This window comes from Antedon bifida, chromosome 3 (assembly GCF_963402885.1).
Source record: "Antedon bifida chromosome 3, ecAntBifi1.1, whole genome shotgun sequence".
In the NCBI taxonomy this organism is placed as follows: Eukaryota; Metazoa; Echinodermata; class Crinoidea; order Comatulida; family Antedonidae; genus Antedon; species Antedon bifida.
Genome location: NC_136228.1, coordinates 24,129,766 through 24,144,989, shown reverse-complemented (window position 1 = coordinate 24,144,989; position 15,224 = coordinate 24,129,766). Strand labels below are relative to the sequence as shown.

General features: G+C 33.9%; 1 protein-coding gene across 2 annotated transcripts in view; it reads right to left on the bottom strand.

Moving 5' to 3' along the window:
• Positions 1–3,407: 3,407 nt before the first annotated feature.
• Positions 3,408–15,224, bottom strand: part of LOC144838033 (folylpolyglutamate synthase, mitochondrial-like) — a 41,636-nt gene continuing 29,819 nt past the window's right edge. For both annotated transcript variants that reach the window (XM_078693384.1, XM_078693385.1), the window contains exons 8-12: positions 11,266–11,428; positions 10,591–10,713; positions 10,196–10,422; positions 5,162–5,231; positions 3,408–4,766 (exon numbers count right to left, since the gene is read on the bottom strand). In XM_078693384.1, the coding sequence (XP_078549510.1) occupies positions 4,267–4,766; positions 5,162–5,231; positions 10,196–10,422; positions 10,591–10,713; positions 11,266–11,428 (1,083 nt within the window). In that variant the 3' untranslated portion in view covers positions 3,408–4,266. The remainder of the gene's footprint in view (positions 4,767–5,161; positions 5,232–10,195; positions 10,423–10,590; positions 10,714–11,265; positions 11,429–15,224) is intronic.

The window sequence follows — 15,224 nt, the reverse complement described above, 5'->3', positions numbered from 1 at the left end:
AGAAATGTCAAATGGCAACTATACTGGTATGGAAAGCGTTTGACACAGTTGACCATGGCATTTTGATCCGTAAACTGGAAGCAATGGGTATAGGATCGACTCAATGGTTCAAATCGTATCTGTATAACAGACAACAGTTAGTATGTGTAAACAATGTTAACTCTAGCTTACTCCCTATAACATGTGGTGTCCCACAGGGAAGTATATTAGGCCCACTTTTGTTCCTATGTTACATCAATGATATGCCGACTAGTGTTAACTGTAAACTTATTTTATATGCCGATGATAGTATCCTGATGGTTTCTGGAAAGGACCCGACCTTATTGGCCAAAAAACTAAGCACTGAATTGAAATCTTGTAACGAGTGGCTAATTGATAATAAGCTATCAATTCACTTAGGAAAAACAGAGGCGATACTATTTGGTTCCAAATTTAAATTAAAGGAGGTCACTGATTTCTCAATTCACTGCAATGGTGTGCCAATAAAAGAATCCTCTCCCATAAACTACCTTGGTATACCATTAGATAAATCCTTGTCGGGCGAAAAAATCGTTGATGCAGTCGTTAAAAAGATTACGGTAAGACAACGATTTCTTTACCGACAAGCTTCTTTTTTAAATGAAAATGCAAGAAAAATGTTAAGCTATGCACTTATTCAATGTAATTTCGATTATGCATGTTCATCATGGTATTCTGCCACTACAAAGAAATGTAAAAATAAGTTACAAGTCATGCAAAACAATATGGTTAGATATATTTTAAGTGAAGGACCAAGAACCCATATTGGACAGAAAGAGTTGAATAAACTAGGATTATTAAATGTCGAAGACAGAGTAACTCAAATGAAGTTAAATACAGTGCATAAGATTTTAAATAATTCCGCTCCCTCGTATTTAAATGAATATTTTGACAAAGTGAATTCCACTTCATTCCGCCAAAAGCATCTACAGCTATCGATGGAACTTGTTATGCTACAGCCATTAATGACTGGAACAAATTACCAAACGACATAAAAAACACCATGAGTGTTGGGATATTTAGAAAACTGGTTAAAGAATACTTAACGAACAAAAGAGAAAACCGGTAAATAAACTATGGTACTGAACGGTATTCTGTTTTAATGCTGTATTTTATGCCATTTTAAAACCATTTTTAAGCCATTTTTTAACCATCATTTTAGACATTTGCATTGTTTTAGATTGTTTATAACATTTTCTCCTTCTTTTTAATTGTGAGTCTCAAGTTTTAACTTTTTGTATTGTAACATTGTTATGTAATCATGTATTGTATGTTGATTTTGACCGAATAAATGAATGAATGATATGTATGAAAAGCACTTTTTTCACTAACCACTGAAATGCCTTTTCTTAAAATCTTGTTAAGAAAATTAACGTAAAAAATTATATAAATTCAATGCATTGACCGATTTTTATGATTTTTTTTTTAAATTGCCAGCCACCACCGATTAAAAATAGGTATATATTTGCATAAATTTGCATTAAACTACCCATTTTTTAGCACACAAAAGTTTAACGTGCATGTGCGTCATTAATTTAAAATCAAAGTTCATCAAAATGAATGAAATGTACGACAGAAGGTTTGAAAAACAAAAATCTATTGCAAAAAAAACATTTTTCTACACTTTGTACGAGCTGTGCGCACAAGTGCATGCGCAAAACGCAAACAAAACAGACATTTGCTTTAAAATGCTTAAAATGGCCTGAAATGATAAATTAATTTTGAGCATTTTGAAATTTTAAATACGTGCACTCGTGTAATTTTTTGCGTAGCACGCTATTTTTAACATGTCAAAAGTTATGAAATACACTTTGTTAAAGATGTATTGTCCCCCAAAATCATGAAAAATAAAGATTTTTAAAATCGGACTTTGAATAGGCCATTTTGCAGTTTTAATGAAGTTGTTCACTTCCATAAGAAAAAAAACGGGGGAAAAAAATTATTTCACCTATAAAAAGACAAAATAAACAGTTAAATTACCCAAAAACTCATTGTCTTCCAGACAATTTGACCATTTTTTGCTTTAAATTAAATTTTTTCTCAGGTAAATAATTTTTTTTCAGACCCAATTTTTTGTGAGAGTGAATAACATTAAAATAACATATTCAACAAAAAAATTTAAAAAAATATTTTTTAGGGGGACAATATATCTTTAAGTTTCATTGAAAAATAAATTTTTGTTCAGAATTTATGATCAACCATAAAATTTCAAAAAATCAAGTGCGGATAACCCAAAAAAAAAAGATCCTGACAATAACAAGGGGTTATCCACCAAGTGCGGATAACCAAAAAAAAAGAGAAACATGATGATTACAAGGCGTTATCCGCAATATTGTCAAAACGTCACTACAAAATTTTCGGGTGGCCGCTTACCGGAGGTAATTTACCATAAAACAAATCTAATTGTTAGTAAAAAATGTGGCCGCGGCTGCTTAATTACGGGAGGTACCAAATGCACTAACTAGATAGAAGAACAAACAGGCTTTTGAAATTGCGGCCGTTAAGGGAGGTGGCCGTATGGCAAGCCGTTTTACTATTCACCTGAACGTAAAATTGCATTTTATTTGCAATAAAGTTAAATGCATTGCACGTAACTCCTAATTTTATTGAAAAAAAAAAAGTAGTAGTATTTAACGAATATCGTTAAATAGTGCGTACTATGGATGCACACCATGTGACCCATAATCGAATGAAAATGACAGTATGGGGATGCATATATTATTGTAACACAATAGGTAGAATAATCTAAGATAGCAACATTTGAACACAAAAATTCTCATGATTGTAACATTTTGAAAATACATATTTTATTTAATAAAATATATTTTGTAGTTGTATATGGTTTAAGAAAAGCCAGTGAAATGGTATTATCAAATGATAAAAAGGATAAAAACAATAAATATGCGATTTATAAATAAAAACATGTATTAAATTGAAATATTGACTTAATATAAACATAACATAATCTAACCCAACTCAAAGATGACACAATTACAATGCTCCTTAGAAGTTTATGTATATTATAGGCATTAGAAGAAATTCTAAACCACCAGGTGATATAACTGAATAATTAACATATAAATATTTTACATATTTATAAGTATTTATAAATATATATTTGAATCACTGATCACTTGCACTGATGAAGGGCTAGTGTTGCCTGAAAGCTCTGCTAACTTTTCTGGCTGTTTTACTTATCGTTTTGATTTAGCTTTTCGCTTTTTTTTTGTATCTCCATTGAGATCCAGCCACTGATACCCACAGCATTGTCATTTTTTCAGTAATTTGCCTTTGGATTTATATATTTGAATCAAGGTATTTTGATCCAGACCTGGCTTTACATAACCTTTCATTTATGATTTTATGAGGCAATGAATTTTAGTTACCAAAGTTACTAAACTTCGTACTTTAATCAAGGACTTAATTTATAGGTCCATGCATTAAAACACATCAATAGCGATTGTCTTTGTTATCTCACTTATTGTTACAACTGGAATGAAAACATTGGATGAAACTTGCTAAATATTTTTTTACATAATGTAATAATAAATTTGTGTAAGACAAAGCATAATTTCTTAACGAATACGCTAGAAAACTGTTATGCTCTTATTCAACATAATTTTGACTACGCATGTTCATATGGTATTCTGCAAGTTCAAAGAAATGTCTTGCCAAATAATATGGTTCTGTATAAAACTAAATGAAAAGTCAATGTATCATGTAGGACAAAAAGAGCTTGAAAAATTAAATCTATTTAATGGTGAAGATAGAGTTGTTCAAATTAATTTAAATACAGTTCATAAGATTGACTGACTGGTACACCATACTAATGTTTAATAAAGTTTGTGATCAACAACACAACAACAATTTACCGTACCTTCTACGCTACTGCCACAAGTGAATGGAACAAACTATCAAGTGTTATTAAAAACATTTAAAATATTAATATATTTAGCAAGTACACAATGAAATCTTATGGAAAATTAATCATTTTTTCCCTTTGTGTTGCGTAACAAAGCTTGATTACTAATGCGGATACCCAGTTTGAAAGTGATTTTGTTGGTGTTGTTCTGTAACAAGATCAGACAAACTTAGCCTATTGAAGATGGATTGCCAATCAAGTTATATTATACACCCAATTTCTGCGCACATATTTTAATGAAAATTTTAAAAAAATTATCATTATTGTACAGTATATATAATTTATTACAATATACACAATAAAATGTGCTGATTAATTCAGTTAGTTCAAATTCTTTGAAGTTCTGAATTGCCATTTGCTTTTTCCAAATTTTGCATTGTTGTTAAATTTGGATCAAGTAGCTTCACAGCTCCCCCAACAAGATGTAAACTACCTGTGACAAGTACTTGGACATGTACAGCATTCTCAAGTTTAATAGGAATAGCAGGACTATCTTGTAATGGCTCCAACTTACTGTCCTTAATGCCAACTAACCACCACATTGCACTAGAAATACATTGAAACACAGCATTATTTTTGACAAATGCTTCTTTACTGTCCATTACATGTTTTTTCCTTACATCCTCTGTGTTTGTAACATCAATGTGTTTTTCATGGAACTGTGTATCTAGTGTTTGGAATGAATTCCCATTGCTCCTTTTCTCCCCTGAATTGCCAATACAGTGTGAAACTGTGTCTGTTGTTTTTAACAAGGACTCATAAATAGCATTGTTACCATGACATCTGGAAAGTTGTTTGCTTAAGGTGGTGTTATAATTTGTTTGATCTGTAAAAAGAAAAATTATGCTGTTTTACAAAAAAAGTAAAACAAATAATAAATATGGAACATTCAAATCTTGTGTGTGGAGTGGAAGATGAGAGGACAAGATGCATCTAGGAGGCCATATAGAAACACTTATATGATGAGAGGACAAGATGCATCTAGGAGGCCATATAGAAACACTTTATGATGAGAGGACAAGATGCATCTAGGAGGCCATATAGAAACACTTTATGATGAGAGGACAAGATGCATCTTCTGCAAACACTAAATGTTGCCGACAGGCTCATTCCTTGAAGAAAATACACATAAAAGCACTAAAATTGAAATGTTGTTTGAATTTGAATCCATGAACAAGATATTTTGACTTATAATTGATTTCACAATACATGAAGAATTACCTGCTGAATTTCCTGAGGTATCTGAAGTGACAATATTAGGACAGAATGCAACAGCATCAAATTTACATGTCTAAAATTAAAGAAAAATATTTAGTTAAATGTATAACTTGCAAAAACTGGCTGAATAGATCATTACTATTTATAACACACCAAAGCTACATTTACGGAACGGTAGACAGCATTGGTGACCCTAAACAACATTATGCTGACAAGCAAGGGGAACTTATATAAACAGGTGATACAAACATCAATCAAAATAGTTATAGAAAAAAAAAATATCACAAAACATTACAAAATTATACAAAAATATACTTAGATGATGAAATACTGTACCGTATTTATTTGAATAAACATTAATCTCCAAAGGAGAATTTCATTTGCTCAGAGTTAATTAAAATATTAAAATATGTATATATATAAAAATATCAATATCAGAAGCTTTACATAGCAATGATTATTATAAAAAGTACTATAAAACAATACATATAAAGAGAAGATCTGTACAAATAACGCGCGAAAATACCAAGGTTCAACATTTTGGTGATGATACGTACTGGCACACATATTGACATAAAGAATAATTTTATGTGTGTCAAGTTGTATTTAAAAATATCTATTGGTTTCTAATTTATAGTCAGAAAACCTAACTACGCGACCATATTTTCATTAAACCAAAGTATGTTGCACAACTACATATATATGTGCATCTGCTAACTAAGTTACAACATAACTGCTATCGCCATTTTCGCGATCTGCGACGAATAAAAAATGAGCAGAAAAAATATAATTTTTTAACAATAACAATAGGCTATCGCTCTACGATAGCCTAATTATCATATCATTTTCATCGTCATTATTGTAATTATTCTTATTACCATCACTATTCTTATCTATTTTTATTTCATTTTTTATTTCAATGTATTACTCATTTTCTCATATTAATCATATTGAAAAACTTGATGCTCATTGGGACAAATGAATAAAGATAACAATTGGTGCGGGTATCCTACCATTTCTAGGTAATAACAGATCAGCCTATCATGAAGTGGATGACTATTATCATCTAGGATACACATGAACAGTCTCATCACACGTGTGTGGTGAACAGACTAAACACTTTGCAGACTAGAGCCAGTTAAATTACCTACTTTCTTTATTATACGGTCGTTCCTCACAATGTCCTCTTTCAACGTGTTACTACCCCACGCTGTAATACAATAAGCCCATACACCACAAATAATGGATTGGTAGTAAGTAAGGATTGCCCAAGCAATGCAGTATCATCAGCAAACTTAATTACTGGACAGTCAACTGGAGGTGCCAATACCGTGCCTTGGGGTGCACCCATATTGGTCACTATGTGCCCAGACCTCACATCATTCAATTTTACAAACTGCTGGCGATTAGAAAGGAAATAGAGAATGACACTGACCAATTGATTCGCAACACCCATACCAAGTAATTTATGAGCGAGGAGATGGGGTTGTATCGTATTCAATGCTGATGAGAAATCGTAGTACATTATCCTTACGTTGATACCTTTACTAGATTTATCTAAATGTGAATATAACTTATTTTGTATACAATTGCGTCTTCCATGCTATGTTTGCTGGAATATGCAAATTGCAGGGGGTCGGCAAAATCCTGAACAAGAGGCCTTAGCCGGTTTATCAGAATTTTCTCACACACTTTCATGGCAACTGACATAAGCGCAATAGGCCTTAGGTCATTCATGCATTTGATGACCGATTTCTTTGGAATAGGAACTATACAAGAGGTTTTCCATATGTTGGGAATAGTTTGACAACTAAAAGAAATATTAAAGATATTCATAAATACGTAACTTAGTTGGTCAGCACATGATTTAAGCAAGAGTGCGAGGCAATAATTTATCAGGACCAGCACCCTTACATGAGTTAAGGCGTTTAAAAAGTGTACGAACTTCGATCTCATTTGTTGTTACACTATCTAACTGACCCCCAGCATTAAGCATCCGTCTGATCGCATCCTTCTCCTCAGAGAAGTTGTGTGTATCTATTTTACTATTAGCGAACCCACTCATCAATCGCATGCCATTCCAAACCTGTTTGAAATCGTTATTCATAAATTTGTGTTCGATTTTTCTTTTGTAGGCTAATTTACTCTTACGAATGACACAATTAGTTCTAAATGTCTTTAAGCTCGGTTTTGTTCTTATTATTAAATGCTGTTCTCTTCTTTTTTAAACACTTCACTGGTAATCCAAGGTTTACTATTGGCATACGATTTAACAAACGTGGGTGGGCTAATCATATTTTAACAAAAATCTATATAACCACAAACAGTTTCAGTAACTTCAGATACGTCAACAGAATTATGTAGAAACATATTCCAGTCAGTACAGTCCAAAGCCCCCCTTAAACATTCAAGTTACAGTAGATGAAACTGAGGAACAAGCTACTCTCTCAGAAATAACATTTCAGCTGCCCTACAGGATGCAAACCCAGCCAGTCATTAGGAAGATCTTCCAGGCCTCAGCTGACTCAATTAATTTTGCTAAAAGGAACCACATGGACTGGTTTGATGAAAATGACGCACCTGTGAGCTCCCTGATGAACTTCACTCACTCCACACATATACATATATAAATGACAAGAATTCGCAAGATACAACCGGCTAAAACAAGCGGCTCAAGCTAAGCTTCATAACATGAAGAACTACTGGTGGGATAGCAGGACAAAAGAACTTCAGCCATTGGCAGCAAGATTTTTGCCAGAGTGATCAACTGCCTTTACCACTCACCTTTATAGAACCTTACCAGAAATTCAGTGTGGTTTTAGGCCAGACAGAGGCTGCTTGCAGCTAGGTAAATACAAGAAAAATGCAGAGAGCAAAACCTAGATCTGTATATGGTGTTTGCTTTCGTTTCAGTTAGCCGTGCTGGGCTTTGGAAACTTCTCTTGAAGATTGGATGCCCACCATGAGTAACCCAGATCATCCGCTCATTCCATGAAGGCATGAATACTGTGGGAGCACGTCAGATTCATTCCCTGTGACAAATGGTAACAAACAAGGATGTGTCATGGCCCTGCTTTGTTTAGTGTCATCTTTTCTGCAATGCTCCGTGATGCTTTCAAGAACTGCAACAAAGGTGTTCTGATCAGATTCATGATGGATGGTGATATATTCAACCTTCGACGTCTAAAGGCCCGCTCTAAGGTGTCATCACTGCTTCTGTGTAAATTACTATTTGCAGATGATTGTACACTAATATCATACACAGAAGATGACCTACAGAGCATTGTGAATGACTTTGCAAATACTTCCTGGTTTTGGTTGGAACATAACCTCTATCTTTTTTATACTGATGGCCGAGCAGCTCAATGCTATGGCCATCATTATAAAAAAGACAGAGGTTATGTTCCAACCAAAACCAGGAAGTATACCTCATGAACCGGTCATAAAGATAGGTGACGATCAACTGAAAGTGGTGTAGAAGTTTTGCTACTTGGGTGGATTCCTTTCACAGAATGCCTGTATAGACGAAATCACGTCACGGGTTGGAAAAGCAAGTGCTGCCTTTGGAATCCGACTCAACACAAAGATTGCCATCCATCGGACCGTTACATTGACAACACTTTTGCACGGCAGTGAGTCATGGACTTGGTACTGGCGATATGTAAAGAAGCTAGACCAATTCCACCTTCGGTGCCTTCGAAAAGTCTGTGGCACCTCCAGAATGATAGGGTATCCAAAACAGGTGTGCTAGAGCGCTGTCAGATCGAGGGCTCAACTGCGCTGGTCTGGTCACCTTATACATATGGAGGATAAATGAATATCAAAGGCACTCTTCTATACAAGAGATACAAGGATGAAAGCCTATGACATTCCTAACAACACCTGGGAGAGACAAGCACTTAGTCATACAGAAAGGTGATCAACCTGCCGAGATAGTGTAGATAGATTTGGGAATCAGCGCATTCATGTTCAGCCCGTCACTAAATTTAATGTAAAAGTAAATACGATATGGTCCTATTGCAATAACTTTTTTCCTCTTTAAACAGTTAAAAATGTGAAAAATAAGTCATTTCTAATAATTTAAGTGGCCCGCTATAAATCCCAACAAGCATCACCCACTTTTTGATCAATCATGAGGCCTAAACAAATGGAAGACTCGTAACCCCCGCAATTTGTATTAACAGATTCTGGCAAAAACAGAAAGACAATTAATGTAGCAACTAGAAAATGTCAGACTAGGCCTATAGCTAGCGTACGATGTTCGTACATTACTGCTGTTTACCAGGAGCTAAGTCTACAAAACTAAGCCTAGCTAGGTCTAAAGACCATCCACGATGACGTTGACTGCGAGCTACTTAGATAGTGCATTGTTTCTCTCTTTTTATCTTAAATTTACCATAAAACGTACATTTAAGACAAGGAATGACCTGGTTTTTAAAGTAATATATATGAATTATTTTTACAAAATGTCAAAAATTGTAGGGAATGGGTCTTTAACTAAATATATGATGTAGCTTAAGTGACCAGCTTTTATTTATAAGCTAAAAGTTTTGTAAAATAATGAAAATTTGGAAGTAATCTTCAGTTAAAAATGAAGTACAATGCCTGTTAACACAAAATATGTAATGAGAATGAGAAAATGAAATGCTCAAAATGGTCAGAAATTTGCTCTAATTTTAGTAAACAAATATTTTGTGTGTGTACCATAACCTATGATGTGAAGTTTATGAACCCTATATTCCTGTTCTCTCAATTAACTGGACCTCTGTCATAGTAATTGTGTACAGTAATTGTAATTCTTGCTAAAATACAATTATCTTCATGCTTTGTCAGGTTACTTAAAGTATTGTTGAATCACAATTAGATTACAGCCAGGCTAGTGATCTGGAGGTGGTGGGTTTGAGTCCCACCCGAGAACTACTTGCGAATTTTTTTGCAAGTATTCTCAAATGTACATAGTATAAAGTACAAATTACGTCAGAGTAGGGCAAAACATCTAATTAATTAGATTAATGATATTAATAAAGGTTAAAATACCATCAAGGGTGAAATTAATGCACTGTCTTTTCTATCTCCAGTTGAATTAAACACAAGTGCTTTAGCTACTAAACCATCAATGTTATTAGCCTCATCTTCAGCCACTTCTGTGAACCAATCAATACATGCCTGGATGCTACGTGGTGTGTGTGCACCATCAAGGTAATAAGTTGCATTTTCCCGCTTGAATGTCTGGGTACGACCAGCCCAATAACAATCCTGTAAACCTAATAAAACCAGTATGAATACAATGTAAATGATACTCTGTATCTAATACAGTTTTTGTGTCAGTTACTTTATAAATTTTAACATTTGTTTAAAAGATGTATTGTACTAGAGAGATAGAAGAACACTTTTCATCATTACGGTTTTAGTATACATACTATCAGGCATACCTTGCATGAAAACTTGTGGCACAACAAATGGCTGAATGACAGGCATACCCCAAGACCTAGGTGTGTCACTAGTGTCTTCAGAGTCCACACATGTTCGCTTGCATTCTGGTTCAAATTCTACATCTAAAAATAAAATAATATGCAGTTGTGGTGTATGTATTACACATGTTGTACTACCAGACTTTACCAACAAAGTAAAGAAACATCTGATATGATATATTGTTTGAAGGTTTGCATGGCAAAATAAATGTGTTGGAATATAAGTTTGTGGTACACCATGTGTGTACTTCTTGAAAGAACTGTTGCGTTTCGATTAATATACACACCTCAGGAGTGAGAATGCGATTAAAATGATATTCCTACTACTATATAAACATTTTAAGATGTTCACACTGTCCCAAGGGTGTTTTGACGGGGTTGTCATCATCCAAAACATTTAGTATGACTATGACAAGCTTAAAACTGATTGATCTACATGTTGAGCCAATAAAATGATATTGCTAGAAAAACTTTCATATTCATTTTAAATGTTGAAGCACTCATAACTCATAAAATGAAATCTCAGACCAAAGATGAACTGTTCATGTACATTTGTATACAAATACATACATACATAAAGTGATTTTAAAAGCAACAAATAATAATATTTACATTTAAACAGAAAATACTGATTACCTTCAAATTTGATTAAGTCTGGATGTGTTTCCTGTACCCATGTTCTACATAACTGCAATGCCAGTGAAGCATTGACATGCTGATGTTTGCCTGCCAGCCCTAACTTCAGAGGTCTTCCTTTGAAATCATAATCACTTATTTTAGGGGAACAATGAATATTAGCCTAAAAGAAAACAAAATCCAAACATAATAAATGAGGTAAGTTATAAAATTGTAACTATTGTATCTATTTAGATCTTTTTGCACGAAAACCAGATTGTGACTCCAGGCATTTGGATATAACAGATCCAACGTTGCGGATGTACGGACACTTTTCCACAACATTTGATTTATCAATTGATACAAATGTTCTGGTAGGAGGTTTAAATTCTTTGTATGTTTTGTATGCAAGTATACCACATACCCTCTTCCCAAAAAAAAATTAGTGGCAAAAAATCTTGTTGCTAAAAATAGAACAGCGAAAATATGAATGTTAAGGACGGACAAGACAAAATTTAGGATTTCAGTACAATTTCTATCTAGGAAAGTAAGGCCTTAAATTGTTATTGGTAAAGTAAATTTAGTCATATGGTTGTAAAATACCTCAAAGATTTAAAAAAAATATTTTTGTTACGGACGCACACTGTTGTGTGTTAAGGACGCACACTGTTGTGTGTTAAGGACGCACACTGTTGTGTGTTAAGGACGCACACTGTTGTGTGTTAAGGACGCACACTGTTGTGTGTTAAGGACGCACACTGTTGTGTGTTAAGGACGCACACTGTTGTGTGTTAAGGACGCACACTGTTGTGTGTTAAGGACGCACACTGTTGTGTGTTAAGGACGCACACTGTTGTGTGTTAAGGACGCACACTGTTGTGTGTTAAGGACGCACACTGTTGTGTGTTAAGGACGCACACTGTTGTGTGTTAAGGACGCACACTGTTGTGTGTTAAGGACGCACACTGTTGTGTGTTAAGGACGCACACTGTTGTGTGTTAAGGACGCACACTGTTGTGTGTTAAGGACGCACACTGTTGTGTGTTAAGGACAGACACTTTTGCTCTGAAAACATATTTGGTGCACTTTCATAATATAAATTGCCAAATATGTTTTTTATTCTGGAAATATATTGTTTAACAATTGTTATGGCATATGTCTGGCAGTAACAGAAAGAAATCATGGCAATCAATATTTTACAATATGTACAAAAATTTCTGTTTTCATCGGTAGATTTTCAACCCTACGCTGTAGGTAATTACCGGGTTCATGGTGAGTCATGACCTTGCAACTTCCTGGTTTTAACTAAGTTCGTTGTTGGTGGCGATAGCCATTTTATTTTTTTGGTTTATTTTCGGAGCGTGTGTGTGAAGGTACATTATCTAGCAAAATAAAAATTATACTGCAAATTAATAAAGATCAAATTAAATATATTCATAAAGCATCGGAGTATACTTGTGGGGAATAGTATATAAAATTACATCGGGAGAACTGATAAGACATTTGTTTGAAATTGAGTGAAACCCAGATAGCCGAGTTGTTAAGTAAGCTGGCAGGAATAACTGTGGTTTATCTGTGTCCCGTAAGGACTCTGGGATACTTTTGCCCATGTTGCAAGCCGTCTCAAACGTCTTTCTTCATAGGACGAAACGGCCCACTGTGTCGAAAAGTTAGTTTAAAAAGATGTTCACACTAAATAATGTATTAATTATATTAGGATGTTATTTATTTGAATAAACACAATAAAACATCACTTAGATTAATAATCGACGTTCCTCCCCTGTCCCAACCATCTAATAAACGCCGCCCCCTTCGACCCAATCATCTAATAAACGCCCATCCACATACATTTATACACACAATATTGTATTATATTTATAACACAATTATACTATTTGTAGTAGAATTCATCGGACTGTCATCTACAATTTACCAAGCATTTTTTTACCACTTTTCATATTCATTAGAGGATTTTATTTGATTATAAATGTTACCATATTATTAAAACTAAAAAATGAAACGTATCCCTCAAATAAGCACAAGGCCTACATTTGATTCACATCACATTGATTAAAACAGTAACGTTTGGTTTTCAATAATTATATTAAATGTTATTATTTATATGGATTTTATAAATGCAGTGTTAGTTACTGTTAGTGTTAATTATGTCAACAAACGACCAAAAAATCCTAGGCCTAGCAAGGCTAAAACGCCTAGGCCTAGGCTGAAAGACAGCAGTACGAAACTTCAACAGGCAACTGGAACTCATCTAGGCCTAAGCTAATTATATTTTTCCAAAGATTCCACGTCTTGTAGAGATGTTCCCATTAATTAATCAAAATCCTAAAAATGATCTAAAGTTAATTTAAATGCCCTTTTGATTCTAAATTACTACATCTCTCCAAAAATAGATATTTTTTTTCGTACACGAAAAAAAGCATTATTAAACGATTGTTTAATAGTGCGTACTATTGCACGCCATGTGACCCACAATCGTCCCATCAAATGACAGGAATTTATTTAGGTGTTATATAATATAAAATAATATATAAAGTATTAATACAGAGTGCAATAACACAATGAGTTTGCTTGTACTGTATTTAGGTTTAATATAATAAAACAAAAATATAACTACAAAAAACATGGAAAAATGCCTATCCATTAACATAGTAAAAAGTTGTTGATTGTCACAAGTGACATAAAGTTGTGTATATATTTTGCAAGTCATTCTTACTTTTCCTTTTGTTTTCACTATTTGAACCTTTCTTTTGTTTTAGGAAGCTATTGTGTGAAGCCAGTGGAGCAGAGTTGTTGTGTTGCAGAGAAGGATTGTGTGGTGTTTGCTGATTGGAGGAGAGGTATAAGGGTTAAGTTAGTGTGTGAGTTGCTGATTGGTGGAGAAGGATAAGGTGGTGATATGTGGATAATTGAGGGAATTTTGAGGTAGATGGAAATTGAGAGGAGACAGAGAGGGAGGGCTATGTTATGTTAAGCCAGAAAGGGATAGGTGAATATTGATATGAGAAACTAAGACGTGCAGGAGAAGAAGTAATTGAATTATGGTGATATAGAGCTGAAGCAGAAAGGAAATAAAGAGATATACATGAAGTTAATAAATTGTGAGTTGGAGATAATTATGGTGATATAGAGCTGAAGCAGAAAGGAAATAAAGTGATATACATGAAGTTAATAAATTGTGAGTTGGAAGTAATACTATAAGGCTGTACTTAAATGTAGAACTGTTAATTGTTGAGATTACTGAGGATTAATTTAAATTGTGAAGGTAAATTGACGGAAGAAATAACTGTTGGAAACAGCAGACGTTGTTGCATGTAAAGAATTGTTTGGAAATATTGAAGAGTAACTGGATTGATACTGATATTATTTTACGTGGAAAGGAGAAAGAAATAATTGGTCGGGGAGCGGATTGCAGGGCAGAACGACATCAAGAAACATTTTAACTTTATATTTGATTTATTTATATGTCAGAAAATAGGAAGAATTATAATTGATAATACAAGCAGAACGGGAGCAGAGGCGTGGGAGTTGTTTATTTGCAGAATCGTTTTAACTTTTATCTTTCTAATTTGTTTTGTGTCAGCGTAGGAGAGAAGGCAAGAAGGAACGATATTGTGGACATTTAGTATTGTTTAATTATTCATCTTGTGATATTATTGTATTTGAAAAGGGGGGTTTCGGGGATTTATTTAAAAATAAGAAGATTGTTGATATTTGGTTTGGAAGGATTGGGAAATTTGGGGAATTGCATAAAGTTTGTGGGGAATAGGAACACGGTATCATTGTTTGAGAATTGGTTGGGTTTTTTTTGTGGGTTTTTTTTTTGGGGGTTTGAATCATAAAAGAAAGAATTGGTTGTCGAAGATTATTATTAAATTTTACTTTTTACATTTATATGTGTACAGTTGTGGCTATTTACCGTTATTCACCGTTGGTTACCAGCAATTACATGTCCGAAAGAG